Source organism: Apis laboriosa, unplaced genomic scaffold (assembly GCF_014066325.1).
Source record: "Apis laboriosa isolate Shangri-la unplaced genomic scaffold, ASM1406632v1 scaffold30_cov140, whole genome shotgun sequence".
NCBI classification, from domain to species: Eukaryota; Metazoa; Arthropoda; class Insecta; order Hymenoptera; family Apidae; genus Apis; species Apis laboriosa.
The window spans coordinates 2,385,104-2,401,690 of NW_025222776.1; the positions used below are offsets into that span (position 1 = coordinate 2,385,104).

Genomic DNA, 16,587 nt, shown 5'->3' on the forward strand with positions numbered 1-16,587 from the left:
TATAAATATAAAATATATTATAACAACATTATAACAATAATATGTTTTATTCTAATATTTTTTAATATATTTTATTATTTCAAAATATTAAATATGTTAAAATAATTTAATCAAGTAAATATTTTATTAAATTATATCAATAATCAAAGTTTAATCACCTCAGCTGCAGTGAAGACAAAAGTATTGAAAGAAACGAAGAAGAATGCTGCAGCTGTGCATAGAAGTAACATGAAGGAAGATAATGCAAGAATAGTTGCTAGAAGTCCAAGAAGCCTTGCATGACTCCAACCTGGTGTTGTTGGTGAAAATGATAACTAAAAAATATTTCATAAAATTTATATAAAATTAATAAGATGTATTATATAAAATAAGTGAGATAGTATTAATAATAATATTTATATAAAATAATAAAATTAAAAAATTATATAAATGATTATTTTATAATTATTATATAAAGAGATTAAAATGATGATGATCCGTTATATTTATAGATAGATATAGATTATAAAATATAATATTTAATTAAGAGATTTTTATAAAAATTCTTTTAAAATTGTTTTTTATATAATATATTAATATTTAATATTTACAAATTTTATAATATTTAATTATTATTTTTAATCATTAAATTTAATGTAATTAATCAATATATTTATAAAGTTAATATAATTATTATTGAATTTATAACATCTTATACCAAAACTTAAATTATTTTTTACTAATAATATTATTTTATCAAATATTTAATAATGAAATTAAATAACAAAAAGAACAAGTTGTAACAATAATAAGTATTGTAATACATATAAAATATATAATATATTCTTACAATTTTTCCTTCATTATTTAATTTAATTATTAATGAATTAATATTTATACGATAATTATTAGTTATTAATGATATAAAAGGAATAGCAAGTAATTATGCAGAGTTCATGTTATTAATTACTAATCATTTTTTTCATATGTACAAAAAATTGAAAAAACAAGAAGTTCTTTAATTTTCTTCAATCAATATAATAGTTTAATTATTTTTTTTTGTATTTGGAATAATTTTGAAAAATAAAAAAATAATCTTTAATTTTTTAAACATAATATAAATGTAAAATTTTTATGTCATAAGCATTTGTAAGTATATGTTATTATAAAATTTCATTATAATACTATTATATAATACTGCTATATATCAACATAATAACTTAATTAATCTTCAATTAATCTTCAAGATTCTACAAGACCAAAAATTAAAAAAATATTTTGAAACTTTCGTATCAATATCTATATGTATTTGTTTATAATATTGATATTGATAATTTTTTGATAAGTCTTATTTTTTATTATTCATTATCATAATCTTAATTATATCTTATATAATAAATATTAGATATTTATATATTTGATTTTATTATATCTAAATATTCTTCTTAGTATTTCAATTTATTGCACTTCTTATTTATTTTTTATTTCTATATTTCTCTTTTCATCTATTAAAAAATGATATATGATTATACAAGAATATTATTAAAGGGTTTTTAAAGTAAAGTTACAATATTTGGTAATAAAAAAAATATGTAATAAGATTTATTGCAAAAGAAAATGTTACTTAAAATTACCTTTTCAATTAAATGATGTTCCCACTTTTAGAACATTTTATAGAAAAATAAATTATGATAATTAAAAATTAAATTAATAATAGTAATTAATAATAGTTATATATTCTATAATTATATATAATATAATTAATATAATTATACATATAATTAATATAATTATATAATTATATATAATATAATTAATATATAAATTATAATAGATTTTTATATAGATATATTTGATATTTTGTAATTTATATCAAAAATATAATATACACAAAGTACTATGTAGATTAACTAAAAAATTTTATTAAAGTATTATTATATATTATATTTATATTTATATAATAAGTATTATTTATATTATTATTTATTTATATTATTAGTATTATATTACATATATTATTATATTTAGTATTATATTATTTATATTATATTATATATATTATTATATTATATTTATTATAAAATATTATTTTATGATTAAAAAATATATGACAAGAATATAAATAGAAATAGATTTTAACTTAAAAAATATTTATAAAAAATTTTTATATAAAAATTAATTTTCTAAAAAATAAATTTGCCAAATATGAAACTTCTTAACTATATGTTCAATTTTGATTTTCATAAAAACAAGGATTTAATTAATAATATTTTTTTTTAATCAATAACTTTATATTTCTTGCTGGTTCTCATTTACATATAAATCTATCGATGATAATTTATTCGTATCTAATTAAGAATTAGTTAATTTCATTTGTATTTGGAAACTTTGAAACTTGATTTATTCGAAAACGAAATCTCAAATGAAAAAATTTTATCCCAAAAATTTTATTTTCAATTTATTTTTTCATATAGAAATATTTTTTTTTCTTATATTGTATCCTCGCGATATTCTATGAAAGCTAGTAAAAATTTTTATTTTTGAGTATGTGTATATATATATGATGCATTTTAATTATACATTATATAAAGAAATAAAAATAAAATTTTCTATGAAATACTTACTAAATTACTAAATTACTAAATTAATTAGTAAAAGTAACTAAATTAGAGAAAAAAATTTTTTTATTTATATACTTATCACTTCAATAAGATAATCAACATAATTTGAATAGGAATACATCCAAAAATGAGATGCAAATCATTTCATATATACATTATTTAAATTAACTGATTCATAATTCATTCATAAATTGTGAAGAAATTATAAAATATATATTTTTCTTTCAATTATACTAATGAATAAAATAATTTTAATATATCTATATATACAATTATAATTATTGTATATATATTAAAATATATATACAATTATAAATTTATGACTTTTATCAAAATTAATGTATAATATAAATTTAATATTTTTAATAATAATAAGTAATATACTAATAGATGAATTTTCTTGTTAATTCTTATAGAGTTATATTTATATTAAATTAAATTACATTTATATTTATATTAAAATATATTTTATTAATTAATATATATTAATGTATATATATTGTATTATAAAAAATTAAACTAATTTATTTTTTTTTTAATAAAGAAAAATATTATAAAAATTATATTAAAATTTTAATATACCATATTGGCAACTAAAAACTAATTAATTAATTATTTTAATATTATGTATAATATTATTTATACATAATAATATTTTACAATAATAAAAATTAAAGTGACTTATTATTGTTTTTATTAAAGAAAATTAAAATTGTTTTGAAAATCTTAATTAATATAATTAAAATATAATAAAATATTTATAGTGAATGAAAATTAATAGAATTGAAATTTTTTACATATTTTAATTTGCAATTTTATTGTAACATTACTAATTAAATTTAAATTGATAATTTAAATTTTATAATAATAAACTAACGAAACTATTTGATATAATATCAAATTATAAAAAATATTTGAATTTTTACAGAATAAAAAATATAAATTTTCTATACAAAAAATTCGTGAATATAATATGTTATAAAATATAAAACTTTTTTAAAAAATAAATATTATGTAATTATTGTAAGCAGTTAGTAAATAATTTGCGTGCAATTTAGCAACAGATTCATAGTAAAAGTTAATAGAATCTATATAAAATTATAACTATATATTTCCACATTTCAATTTTGTAGATAAGTCTCGCTATCATAAACTATTGGAAGCAAAAACGAAAAGACTTTCTATAGCAAATTCTATTGCTAAAAAGGCAATTGAGTAGATTTTGTAATTTCAATTATTTAAATTTTAAATGAAAACGTATAATTAGATTCTTTTGACGATAAATAATATTTATATTTTGATAGTAAATAATTAGCTAGACATATTATTTATATATAACATTATTCTAATAAATTACGTAGAATACACAAATTATATTCATATTTTTCTATATGTGTATATATTTTTATTTTAAACAGGATATTAATAAATGAGAAATGAAATAAATTACTCAAAAAATGTAAACGTTATATTTTTTTCTAAGAATATATTTTTTATAAGAATATATTTATTTAAATATATTTTTTTCTAAGAATTGTTAATTCATAATAATACATAACGATAAGTTCAGATTTTTTAATAAATTTTAAAACTATTATATAGATTACTTATAGTGATTTAAATTTATTTATTTTTATTTGTGTCGATACATTTAAAAATTTTCATTTCAATCAAACACAGTAAAACATTCAAAAAGTGATCTTTTAAATAATTTTTTTTTAAATAATAAATAGATTTACATTTTAATTATGTTGATATTTTTATAATCATCATTAAATTTTATTTATTTAAAGCTAATCTGATTTTGTTTATTAAATACCTAATTAATCTATAAGATAGGAATTGTATTGTTTAATATAATTGTTTAATATTAGACTTTTATTTTATAAATCTATAATTTGATTATAAAATGCTAAAAATATTAACAAGTTTTTTACCTTAACTTGTCTTGCGTAAAAAGAATGAAAATAAACTTTTAAACTGAAGAATGAAACTACTTTCATTTTATTACATAATTTTGATTAGTATTAACGAATATAGATACTTTAAAATATAATTTAAAATATAATAAGCAAAAATTTCATTTTAAATTTTTCAAAATTTTTCAAATAATTATGAAATTTCTAAAATTAATCATAATTTATAATTCTTATAGTTAATGTGCATTAAAATATGAAAATAGTTATATTTATTTTTAAAATTTAATTTTATTTTTTACTTTAACATCATAGATTTTTCAATTCATATTATGTTTCTTTTCTAATAATAGATATAATCAATAAAAAGAATTGTTTAATAATTTTAGTATGTGAATTTGAAATGTTTCTAAAATATAAGAAACAAAAATATAAAAACAAACATGTAAAGTATAAATTGATCGAAAATTTTAGTATAAAAACAAAGAATTTGATTCTGTTATGCAATGAATTCGAGTTAATCCCGTTAGTATAATCAAATAGATATAACCAGGTTATGCCTCTCTCAATATACGACATTCAATTTTTTAAATATTGTGTATTCGTCATTTTTTGATATTCTAAAGTATTCGATAATATGATAATAAAATTACATTTTAAATTTAATTATAATATAAAAAATTATTTAATTTGAAATGTTATTAATTTTAAAAATTAATTTCTTTATAAGATATAAATCAATTTCTTTATTACAAATTTTATTTTATTATTAGTATAATGATTATATATTGTGTTGCAATATTTTTTTAATATATTATTATTGTTGTTATTGTTGTTGTTGTTATTGTTATTATTGTTCATATTTTATTTTTTATGTCATCATTCATGTTAAATATTTACATATTATTATATATTTTATATGTATATATAATACAAATCTTTACATTGTAAAATTTATCTACAATATTCTTCAGTGATATATATTTTATATATTAATAATTCAATATATATAATAATATTAATATATATATATATATATATATATATATATATATAATTCAGGATATTAATAATTCAACAAGAAAATTGATTTTAAAGTTTAAAATAAATAAAAGATGATATACAAAAATATCGGTTGAGATTTAATAAATTATAAGTAATTAAAGTTTACGTTAAATGAAACGAGAAAAAAACAGAACGAGATATGATAGATAGAGACAGATCTATTTCACTCTATCTTGCCGCGTTTTACAGAAATTTCAATTGCTTATAATTGGACAAATAAATTTCAATTTTTGTATTTATTTTAAATTTATTATCTTAGAATCGATTCTTTAAATATGAATATATTAACATCCTGTCTAGGTACTTTTTATAAAAATTTATACATGTAAAAGATTCAAAAATAAGAAATTTTTTATTAAATAAATTATTATGTTTAAAATATTGAGAAACAACAGGATAAAACTATTTGCATAATTTAAAAATTTAAAAATTATTCTACATGCATTGATTCAAAGATCTTAGTTAATCATTTACTCGAATCGATCAAATATATAATTTTACATGTTGCAAAGTAGTTGGAATAAGTAACTAACATTGATTCATTACGGAAATAAAAGACGTGTAAACAAAACTGCATAGTGTAACATGTGTTAAGAAACGAAATAATGCGGATTTGTTTAGAAATATCACAGGATGTAATGTAATTTTTGAAGAATGTGTCAATTTAATTAATCATCTGTTTCAATTTCATTATTAATAATTAATTATATTAAATTATTTCATTATACTATATTATATTAGGTATTAAAAAACTGGAATAAATTCATGTGAAATATAATTCGAATTGTAGATAGAAGTCAGTTTAACGTATCATACAATAAAAGTTACTTACGTATTCGAATCGATCTTTGCAAAGTTGACTGAGTAGACTTAGGAAGCCAAGCGCGGTGAACCAAGCCCACCATAAAACCACCTCATCCATATACTGCACATTCAGTACACCAAATACGAAGATGAATTTGTAGAAAACAAAATTCCAAAATTTATCCTTCAGATGCTGTCTCTCGGATGCTCGAAGTTCGCCGAAAACAAGCTTTTGAATCGTTTTACCGAGTAAAACCAATACGCAGTATGCCATATTAATTAACGTCTGTTGAAAATAGAAATAATTATTTATAATATAATATTTTATATTTTTAAAATAGAGTAAATATAGTATAGATAAACTTCGTGGAGATGGATCGATTGCATAATTTCTGAAATAGCCGTTTGATGTTACAATTATTAACTTACTTTAATTCTATTACGTTTTAAATATTAAGAAGTTTATTTAATTAAATTATGCTCATGTAACATGTAGTATATTATTTTTTCAATTTCAGTTAAGTGGAAAAATTTCTTATATACAATTTATTTTCATGAAATGTATATTTGTATCGATTTAATAATAAAGCATTCTTAAAATGATTCTTACTCTAAAATTTCTTGAATATCTATTGCAACTATTTTATGTATCTTACATAACTAATTTTAAATATATTAATTAATTAAAAATGGGATGATTAGACTAAATGAGAAAAAGTTAATTGGATCACTATTTTTGAATAAAAAATATGTGAGAAATTAATCTATAATGAAAAAATGTTGTTATATATATATGGATAATGGATGTTGAAATGAAAATGACTGTCGGATGAAAACATTACAATACAATAAAAAAAATACATAATATCATGATTATTTTAACTGTTACATAAAAGCTAAATAAAATATTAAAATATAAAATAATAGGGAAGATAAATTTATTTCATCTCTAAAATAAACTTAATTAAATTTATTTCATTTTTTTTTAAAATTACTCTAATTGCAATAATATCTATATTTTAAAAAATTAAATAAAAATTCTAATACTATGTCATATTCATGTCATATTTCATATTCAATTTTTGAATGTCTTACGTCTATTTTGAATATCTTTACGTTGTTTTTAAAACTTAAGTTTCGGATATTTTAAAATCAATTTAAATTACTTATATGATTGAGTTTTATTTACAAAGTTATAAGCAATTTAAATTTATTACATTTTATGATGAAAATAGAAAACAGTGTTTTTCTTTAAAGCTATATCGCTTTATTTAATGCAAATTTAAAATCTTTAATTTTAATTAATTTAATAAATAAATCTCAATATTTTTATATATAAACTTTTGTGTTTGTTTTGATCTTTAAAATTGATTTTTCAAAAATATTCCACGAGTAAAAATATTAACACTCTAATTATAATGCATGGTATGTATTAGTGTTATGTATTTCCATATTCATTAGTAATAAAATAAGAATAACAATAAGTTATAAATAGGACGTAGGGAATAAAGTCTCATCTTCTGAAATAGAATTCCATTTTTTCTTTTTTGAATCGTGTTGCTATTTCTTTATTTTTTTTCGGTATTTTTATAATTTGGAAAAATTAAAATGGAAATATGTAACATGATAATAAAAAAAAAAAATAAAAAATTTGTGAAAAAGATAAAATAAAAACAGAGATGAAGAAGTATATAGAAAATATTTTTTAATTTTGTAAATAAATCTTAAATATTTTTATATTTCCCAAATGTCTATAATTTTAAAAATAATAAAATCTTATATCAGATTCCTAAAACATTCTTAAAAATATTAAAAATATTACTTTCGGACATTTGGAACATATGTAAAGAATATCGATACAGCATGTTTTCAGGATGTTCCATTTTATAAATGGAATACATTTTTCTTAAATATATAATTTTAAGTAGAAGAATTATTCATAATTATTAAAATTTAAATAATTTTAACACTTGTAAACAATTTCATATTTTTAAAATAATATATATACAAAAAATAATAAAATAATAAATATATATAAATAAAAATAATAAAAGAATTAAAAATAATATTAATTATTATATATTTAATTGTTATTGGCAAGGAATGACGATAAAGTTTAAAATGCATTAGAATAAAATAATAAAAAAACTGAGAATAGTGAAAAATTTGGAATTAACAACAACGAAATATCTGCGTTTGAAAATAGAGAGAAAAAGAAAAAAGAATAATAAATAAAGAAAAATAAATAAAAATAAAATTAAAAAAATATCAAAAAATAATGATATATAATTAAATAATATATAATATTAATAATGCTAAATAGATAACAAAAATTATATAGATAAGTTTGGATCACTATAGATCACTTTTGATCTAGATTATGATCCATATTTCGAGGATATTAAAGAAGAAGATTAAAAGAAATAGTATTTCTTAATCCATTCGAAAATTATGAGACAGCAAAGAAAGTTGCGAAGAAACCGATATAGAAAGCTAGGAAACTAGAAATAAAAACATTATTTTCTTTACAGATTTTTTTTGACGTTTTATAATAAATACTTGCATTCTATTACATTGATTTAAATTCATACAAATAGTCTTGTTAGAAATTCTAAATTTTCAATATGATATCACATCTGGGAATTATAATACATATTATTACTATACAATCTATTGGCACGTGTATGTAAAATATGATTTCATGTGACATTAAATTATGACTTTTGTGATCACGACATTAAATGTCATGACTTTTGCATTGTCATAGCATTGAATTTGTTATTGCAATATACAATGTCATGCTGTTATGCAGTGTCACGACAACGAAAATCATGACATTTAGTGAAAACTACTTAATACAACGTACTCAATACATGCCAGTAGATAATATAGGTAATGCAATCGCATCATGTTATTCTCTTTCCAGTTAATTTTTTTTCCTTCTCTATTATTCTCAAATGAGAATGCAACTTCACGTACTGAAAATCGAAAGCAACACTCACTTTATTATAATCACATTTTTACGTGAAAATATATATATATATATATTTAAAATAAACATATATATTTTTAAAATTACAAACAGGAACAGAAAAACAAAAATAAATAATCTTTTTTATTCGGAATATAAAATACCAATCATATAGATACAAAAATTGTGTTTTTAAAGATTTTGATTATAATACTAGTTATCAGTACATATCTACTTTTGAGAATGTTTTGACTAAAGTCAAAATTATAAAACATTACAAATTTATTGGAAAGATTTTAATTGTAATACTAATTATCAGTATATATCTATTTTTGAGAATGTTTTGATTAAAGTCGAAATTATAAAACATCATAAGAAATAAAAAAAGAATAGATGTGGCTAAATATATTTTAAAATATGTGTATTAAATAAGAAAATTACAAAAATTTAGTAGCAATTAGAGACAATTTTTATAATTTTTTGGATTAATATGTAAATATATTTACAATATGTAAAATGAATATAATAAAAAGAATTTGTATAAATATGTTGAATATCAAAATTGCTTCATCTAAACAATTGTTTAAAAATTATACTTATTTTAAATATTATATATAAAAATAAAATTTAATTTAATGTTTTTTATGTATAAATAAATAATAAATTTGTTTATATAAATTTTACTTTTAATAATTAACTTAATGAAATTTAATATAAAAACATTTTAGTTACCTACCTGGGTGAAAAATATAAAAGATAGAAATTCAAAATATTTAAAGATTCTAGTTAATAGATAAAAAAAAGATGGAATAAAATTGTTAATACAATTTTAAAAATAAAAATAATATCTAAATAATGTTAGAAGATTAAATATATCAGGAAATGACATTTTTATCTTTTTTTTATAATAAAAAGAAAACAAAATATTTTGAAAAATACATTATTAATATTATTCTAAAATTACATTAAGATTTTTATATGAGAATAAGTGAGAGAACATTTTTCTTTATTTTTAAGGTATGTGTTGTTGAATAATTTGTTTTCTTCAAGAATTTATTAGAAAGTCAGTCAATCAAAGAAGTAAATCAGTTCAATCAAAGTTATTTTGTTTAATTTTAATAATTGGAAAATCCCAGTTACACTATATAGAAAGAATATACAGAAAGTATATCCTTTGATAATCATAATTTTTTTTATTATAAGTTATGAATTATTAATATTTAGATTTGTTAACATTTATAAATAGTCTGATACATAAATATGTATAGTATCTGATAATTGATACTAATAATTAATATTATTTGAAGAAAAATTGTTAACAAAGTTAAAAGTTTTTATAAATTTATATTATATTTATTATTTTCCATAAAATACCAAGTAAATATAAATTTTGTTAAAGTTCTTAACATATATAAATATGTATTTAATTTAAAACTTTTTTTATTTTATATATTATGCATATATATTATATATATATTATATTATATTATAATATATATTATATATTTTGTATTAAATTATATTTTTCTAGTTTTTATAATGTAGTTTTTATTTTTTTAAAATAACTTTTTAAAAAACTTTATATATACTTTAATATAATTTTATATATAATCAAAGTTATTCTATTTTATTTTATTTTTTTTATTTTTTTTTATTTTTTTAAATTTTATATGTTTGTTTTAGTATAGTATTTTTTAATGTTATAGGAATTATTCTGTACTTTAATTAAGTAATGAAGGTCAAGTAAATATTATGTTTTATTTAACTATTATCAATTATTGATTCATGAACTTATCAATTATTAGTGTTCTTTATAATTTAGTGTGTCAATTATTTGTACAATTTGAAGTTCTATTTTATTTCGATAAAATTTTATTATAGGATTATTCGTCAGCATATATAAAATTTAAATATAAATGTGTGTATTTATTAAGCATAATAAATTATATTAAATTCATACTTTTAATAAAATATTTCTTGAATAATGGAAGTTATAATAATGACGAGACAATTACTTGGGATATTCTATGCATATTGAAATCGGTATCATTATTCTATTGTTATTGACTATTTCATATTCAATGATTCATAAAAACAGTTGTGTCAATAATATAAATAATATTCAATATGTTATGTTAGCTATATTTCACAATAGCTATATACACAAAATTCAAGATATTGTATCAAAAGTTTTTTTATTAATATTTTGAAAACTAATAAAAACCTGAAGCTAAAATTTTAGATTTAAAATTTGCTTCCCTTCTTCTCTAAATTTTATTCAATTAGAAGCATATATAATCTATATTATTATAATTTAAAGAAAAATTATATCAATAATAATTTTCAAATAATAATTTTCCATACTTCCATAATTTTCCATGATAAAAATTCAATTTATACATTCCAGTTTATATAAAATGAATGCATTAGAATATGATTAAAAAATAAAAAATATTGTATTTACAAGAGCAAAGATTTCTAAAAATTAAGTTAGATAACAAATAAATAGAAATAACAAATAAAAAAAAATCATATAATTGAGAGAAGAGAATAATTTATGGATGAATGATAGATTTGATATTAGATTGAATTAAGAGAAATGAAAAAGAATGTTATGTATTTAAAAAAATTGTAAAATATAAATAAACGATTTCACACAAAAATTAATGAAAAATATAGATTAAACAGGATTAAAGAAGTGGTAAAGAATATGAAAAATAAAAATATATTACATATAAGATAAAAGTCACATTGTCATATGAAAGCGAAAGTAAATAAGTAAATAGATATGATATAAATGGAATAAAAAGAAAATTAAAAATTTGATAAAATAATCTTTTTTGTAGGAGTAAAGATACAGGTTTAATCGTCTGGATTAACATTAGAGATAATATTAGATATAAATCTAAAAAAAATATAAAAAACAGGATATAATAATATTAATACAAATTTAATTTAAAAGGACAGAATTTGTAAGGAATTTGAATAAGAATTATGTTTTGTGATATAATCATGTTATAATAGTATGTTACCATATTTTTATTAATGACAGAAGAGAAAAAGAACATATAGTAAATATGAAAAGAGGATACTTTAAATGTAAGTTAAGGAATAACAATATAGAATGATAATAGAGAAAGAAGGAAGTATTATAAGTTAACATACTTCTGATATATTTTTATCTATTTTAAAAACCTAAAATAAATTATATTCATATTAAATGTATATATAATTATAATAATATATTAATATAATATATTAGTTAAGCATATAAGCAATTGACAAAAAGAAGCAAAGATAAAATGAGATAGCTCTTTCTATCATATTATCAATTTATTCTGTCTTCATCTCGCTTCATTTAATGTAAACTTCAATTATTTATAACTTTATAAACTTTTTTTATAACTTTTATTGTTTATAACTTTATAAGGCTTAATCTATATTTTTCCACATTAATTTTTATGATTATCTTGGCTTTTAGAAATGATTAAAGATTGTGCCTGCAAATTTGTTAACATCCAATATATTTATGTTTTTATATTTATATTTTTTATGATAATATAAAGACATGATGACACATCATGCAAAATATATTAGTTATATTGTTAATTATTATAATTAAATATATATTAATATATTAGTTAGTATTGAACATTGTTATATATATATAATTATTAATAATATATATATATATAAATATTATATAAATAATATTATATAATATTATATATTATATATTATATAAATAATATATATATATATAATATATATAAATATTATAATTGATAATATAATAAAAATAAAAAATAGTAAAAAATAAAAAAAATAAATAAATATTTAAAAATGTTTAAAAAAATAATTTCAAAATTTTCAAAAAATGGTAAAATTAATTTTATAAAAACTATTTTTTGTGTATTAAAAAATCTGGAAATTTTAGAAACAAATTTCTTTTGTTATGAGAAATTACAATTACGTAATTTTGATTCTTTTATCTCGTCCTATTATTGTATACAATTAATAAATAATTATAATGCAAATTTTAATTAAAAATTCAATTTCCTACATATTACACGATACTTATTTGCATTACATATATAATTTATTATTTTCAAAATTATAATATCATTTTCATTAAAATATTTTAATATTAAAACTTCAATAATGATATTTAATTATAAAATTAGAATAATTAAGTTATAAAATATTGAAAAAATAAATTGAACTATTTCTTTTTTTAATGCTTATTGGTGTTCTAATAAATTTTTAAATAAAACATATATGTTTCGATAAAGTAATAAAAAATAAAAAAGAAGTAAATAAATTATAAACAAAAAGTTGGAAAATTTCAAAAAATAATTTTAATATATAGCATTAACAATGAAATATTTGTATAATGTAAATATGAATATTTCTTGTATTTACGATTTGTTTATTTATCAGTCTTGAATGTCTTAGATACCTCGAATGCATTAGAGAAAAATCATTTTCTCTTTGACAAAAAAGATTTGGCAGGAAATACATAGCAACCGACAATACATAAATCGTACCAATGTTAGTTGCCAAATGATAGTACTAATTTTAGTTTTTAGTTGAAGCTTTGGTTATTTTAATTTTTGATTCTTTGACTACTGCGCATTTTAACAGAGGATTATTTAATGTTACAATATATACACAATATATATACAAAGTGTTAATATATTCGTGAAAAATCTTTAAAATATTATAAAGACTAAAACAAAAACAAGAATTAGTATATAAAACTATCGTTTAAATCTTATTTTTTAAATTATAAGTTATAAGTAATTGAAGATTACATTAGATGAAGTAAGACGTAGATATAATGAGATTGCTTTGTCTCAGTTTCACTGCCATTGCATTCTATTTCTATTTTATTTCATTTAATGAATTTAATTATTTATAACTTAATAAATAAATCTCAATAATATTTATGTAATTTTTATGTTTATTTTGACTTTTAAGAATTCTCTAAAGATATTCTTAGTCCAGATTCCTATTAATTGATTCAAAAATGTAACTCTTTAATGTAAAAATGTAAGTTCTTTAATTTTATTCTAGTACTGAATGTATAAAATCAGAAAGAAAAAAGTTGTGATTATTTTTAAATACCACATAAATAATGATAACAGATGAACGTAACTAAAGTTTCTATTTTTTTATTCAAATTTGTTATTAAAGATAATTTGTTAATCTATTGATATCTATTGATAATGATATTATCTATTGATAAATGATATTTCATTGTTTTTTTTACAGAATCAAATCGATAAAATATCAGTAATACAAGTAGCTTATGTATATTATAGCTTATGTATATTATAAGTAAATTATAATATATAATTACAAATAATATTTTCATATGACTTAATACTAACTTTCAATCAATAAAAATAAAAATTCCAATCATTTCTCTCCGTAATCATATTATCGATATATTATCAAAAATTGTTAATAAAATATCGATAATATATCGAGAATCAATAGTTATAACAGAGATAGAATAATTAGAAAAATATGAAAAGAGAAACGTATAAAATGAAAAAGAAAAATATTATTTCATATATATTTTATCTATCAATATTGCAAATCAGTTTCATCAGTATAAAACTATCATTTTAAACGAAAGATATACAGATTATTTACATTATATATTGATATTCATATTCAAAGAAACAACAATTAATCTTATCAGTTGTGAAAAAGATGATGAGAAGAAATGATCTAACGATGACAGATTAAAATACTGTCAAATGTTGACTCTTAACATATTAAAATATATGTATATATGACATATATGAATGTATGTATACATATATACATATATTCATTATTGCATTTTAATGCTTATAATGTTCAAGCTGTTTTTTTATGAATGACATAGAATTCCAAGTAAAGCAGATGTCAATGTTTTCGTTTGATTGTTTTTTAAAATTTTAATTTTTTCTATGAATTTATCTTTTTGTATTAATACTTTTAGGTGAATATTAATCTATAATCATTTTTTGTTTACATGAAGTAATTGTATTTGTCATAGTCAAACTCGTTTTTTGTGGTTTAAAGAATTTATAATAACTGAAATATCAATTTTTCTTAATAACAACATCGAATAAAATATATTTGTTTTAAAAAAGAACAAATTGTAATTTTTATCTATAAATTTTTTTTTAATAGCCAAAATTTATAAATTTTTGAATTTAATAATAAACGATAAATCATAATTTTATAAAAATTAGAAATTCAATTTTTTTCATGATATTAGATTTACATAATTTTTTTTACTCTTTGCGTAGTTTCAATTTTTTTTTTTTTTACAAGATCTCAAATTATGTGTTGATTTCAAAATCAAATTATTTATGATTTTTGTAAAATTATGATAGGAAATTTTAGGTAAAAAATTAAATAAAATTCTGAGACTTTAACTTATTAATAATAAATAATAATATAAATAATATTATGTGTAATAAAATATTAAAAATAAAATTTAATTATCTATATTATATACTTCTAATAGTTAAAATGTAAAAGTGTTCATATTTATATTCAAATATCGATATATTTTTTAAAATGTGATAATTGCAATAAAATTATTTCATAATATTATCATTTTATTATTATATAATATTATTTTCTTAAATAGATTATTCAATTTCTTTTAATAATTGAATAGAAATCATAAAAATTTTAAACTACTATAAAAATTAGGTAACATTAGATTATGTAATAAATTCATAAATATATATTTATATTAAATATTTGTTTCCATAAAGTTCAAAAAAATTATTTAGCAAATAAATGAAAAAATAAATATTTATCACACAAAATATTGATTGTTTTTTTAAGATTTATTAAATAAATTTAAACTTTGATAATATATATATATAATTTATATATATATAACTTCATAAATATTATCAATATTACAATACTTATAATATTTAGATTATATGAGCTTAAGTTGTTTTTAAAAAATTTTAAGATGTCCCGTAATTATCTTTCTTTTTTTTGATACGAAATATATATATGATATTTGTTGTTTGTGAATTTATTGCATTATATATGAATCGTTCTGCTCTATCACCTTCTTTCATTTCTCAGGAAATCTTATTTCCTTTTTCCAAAATTGTTGGGATTTATTTGCAAAATATTCCTCAAGATGCATTTTTATTTCGCTTACAGATTGGAATTGTTTATCATGGAGAGAATTTTTTAATGA

The 16,587-nt window shown here is 17.0% G+C and overlaps 1 protein-coding gene across 2 annotated transcripts in view; it reads right to left on the reverse strand.

Annotated features, from left to right (window-relative positions):
- Positions 1-16,587, reverse strand: part of LOC122714452 (E3 ubiquitin-protein ligase AMFR-like) — a 71,194-nt gene that overhangs the window by 5,273 nt on the left and 49,334 nt on the right. For both annotated transcript variants that reach the window (XM_043935783.1, XM_043935782.1), the window contains exons 3-4: positions 6,414-6,671; positions 159-314 (exon numbers count right to left, since the gene is read on the reverse strand). In XM_043935783.1, coding sequence (XP_043791718.1) covers positions 159-314; positions 6,414-6,671 — 414 coding nt within the window. The remainder of the gene's footprint in view (positions 1-158; positions 315-6,413; positions 6,672-16,587) is intronic.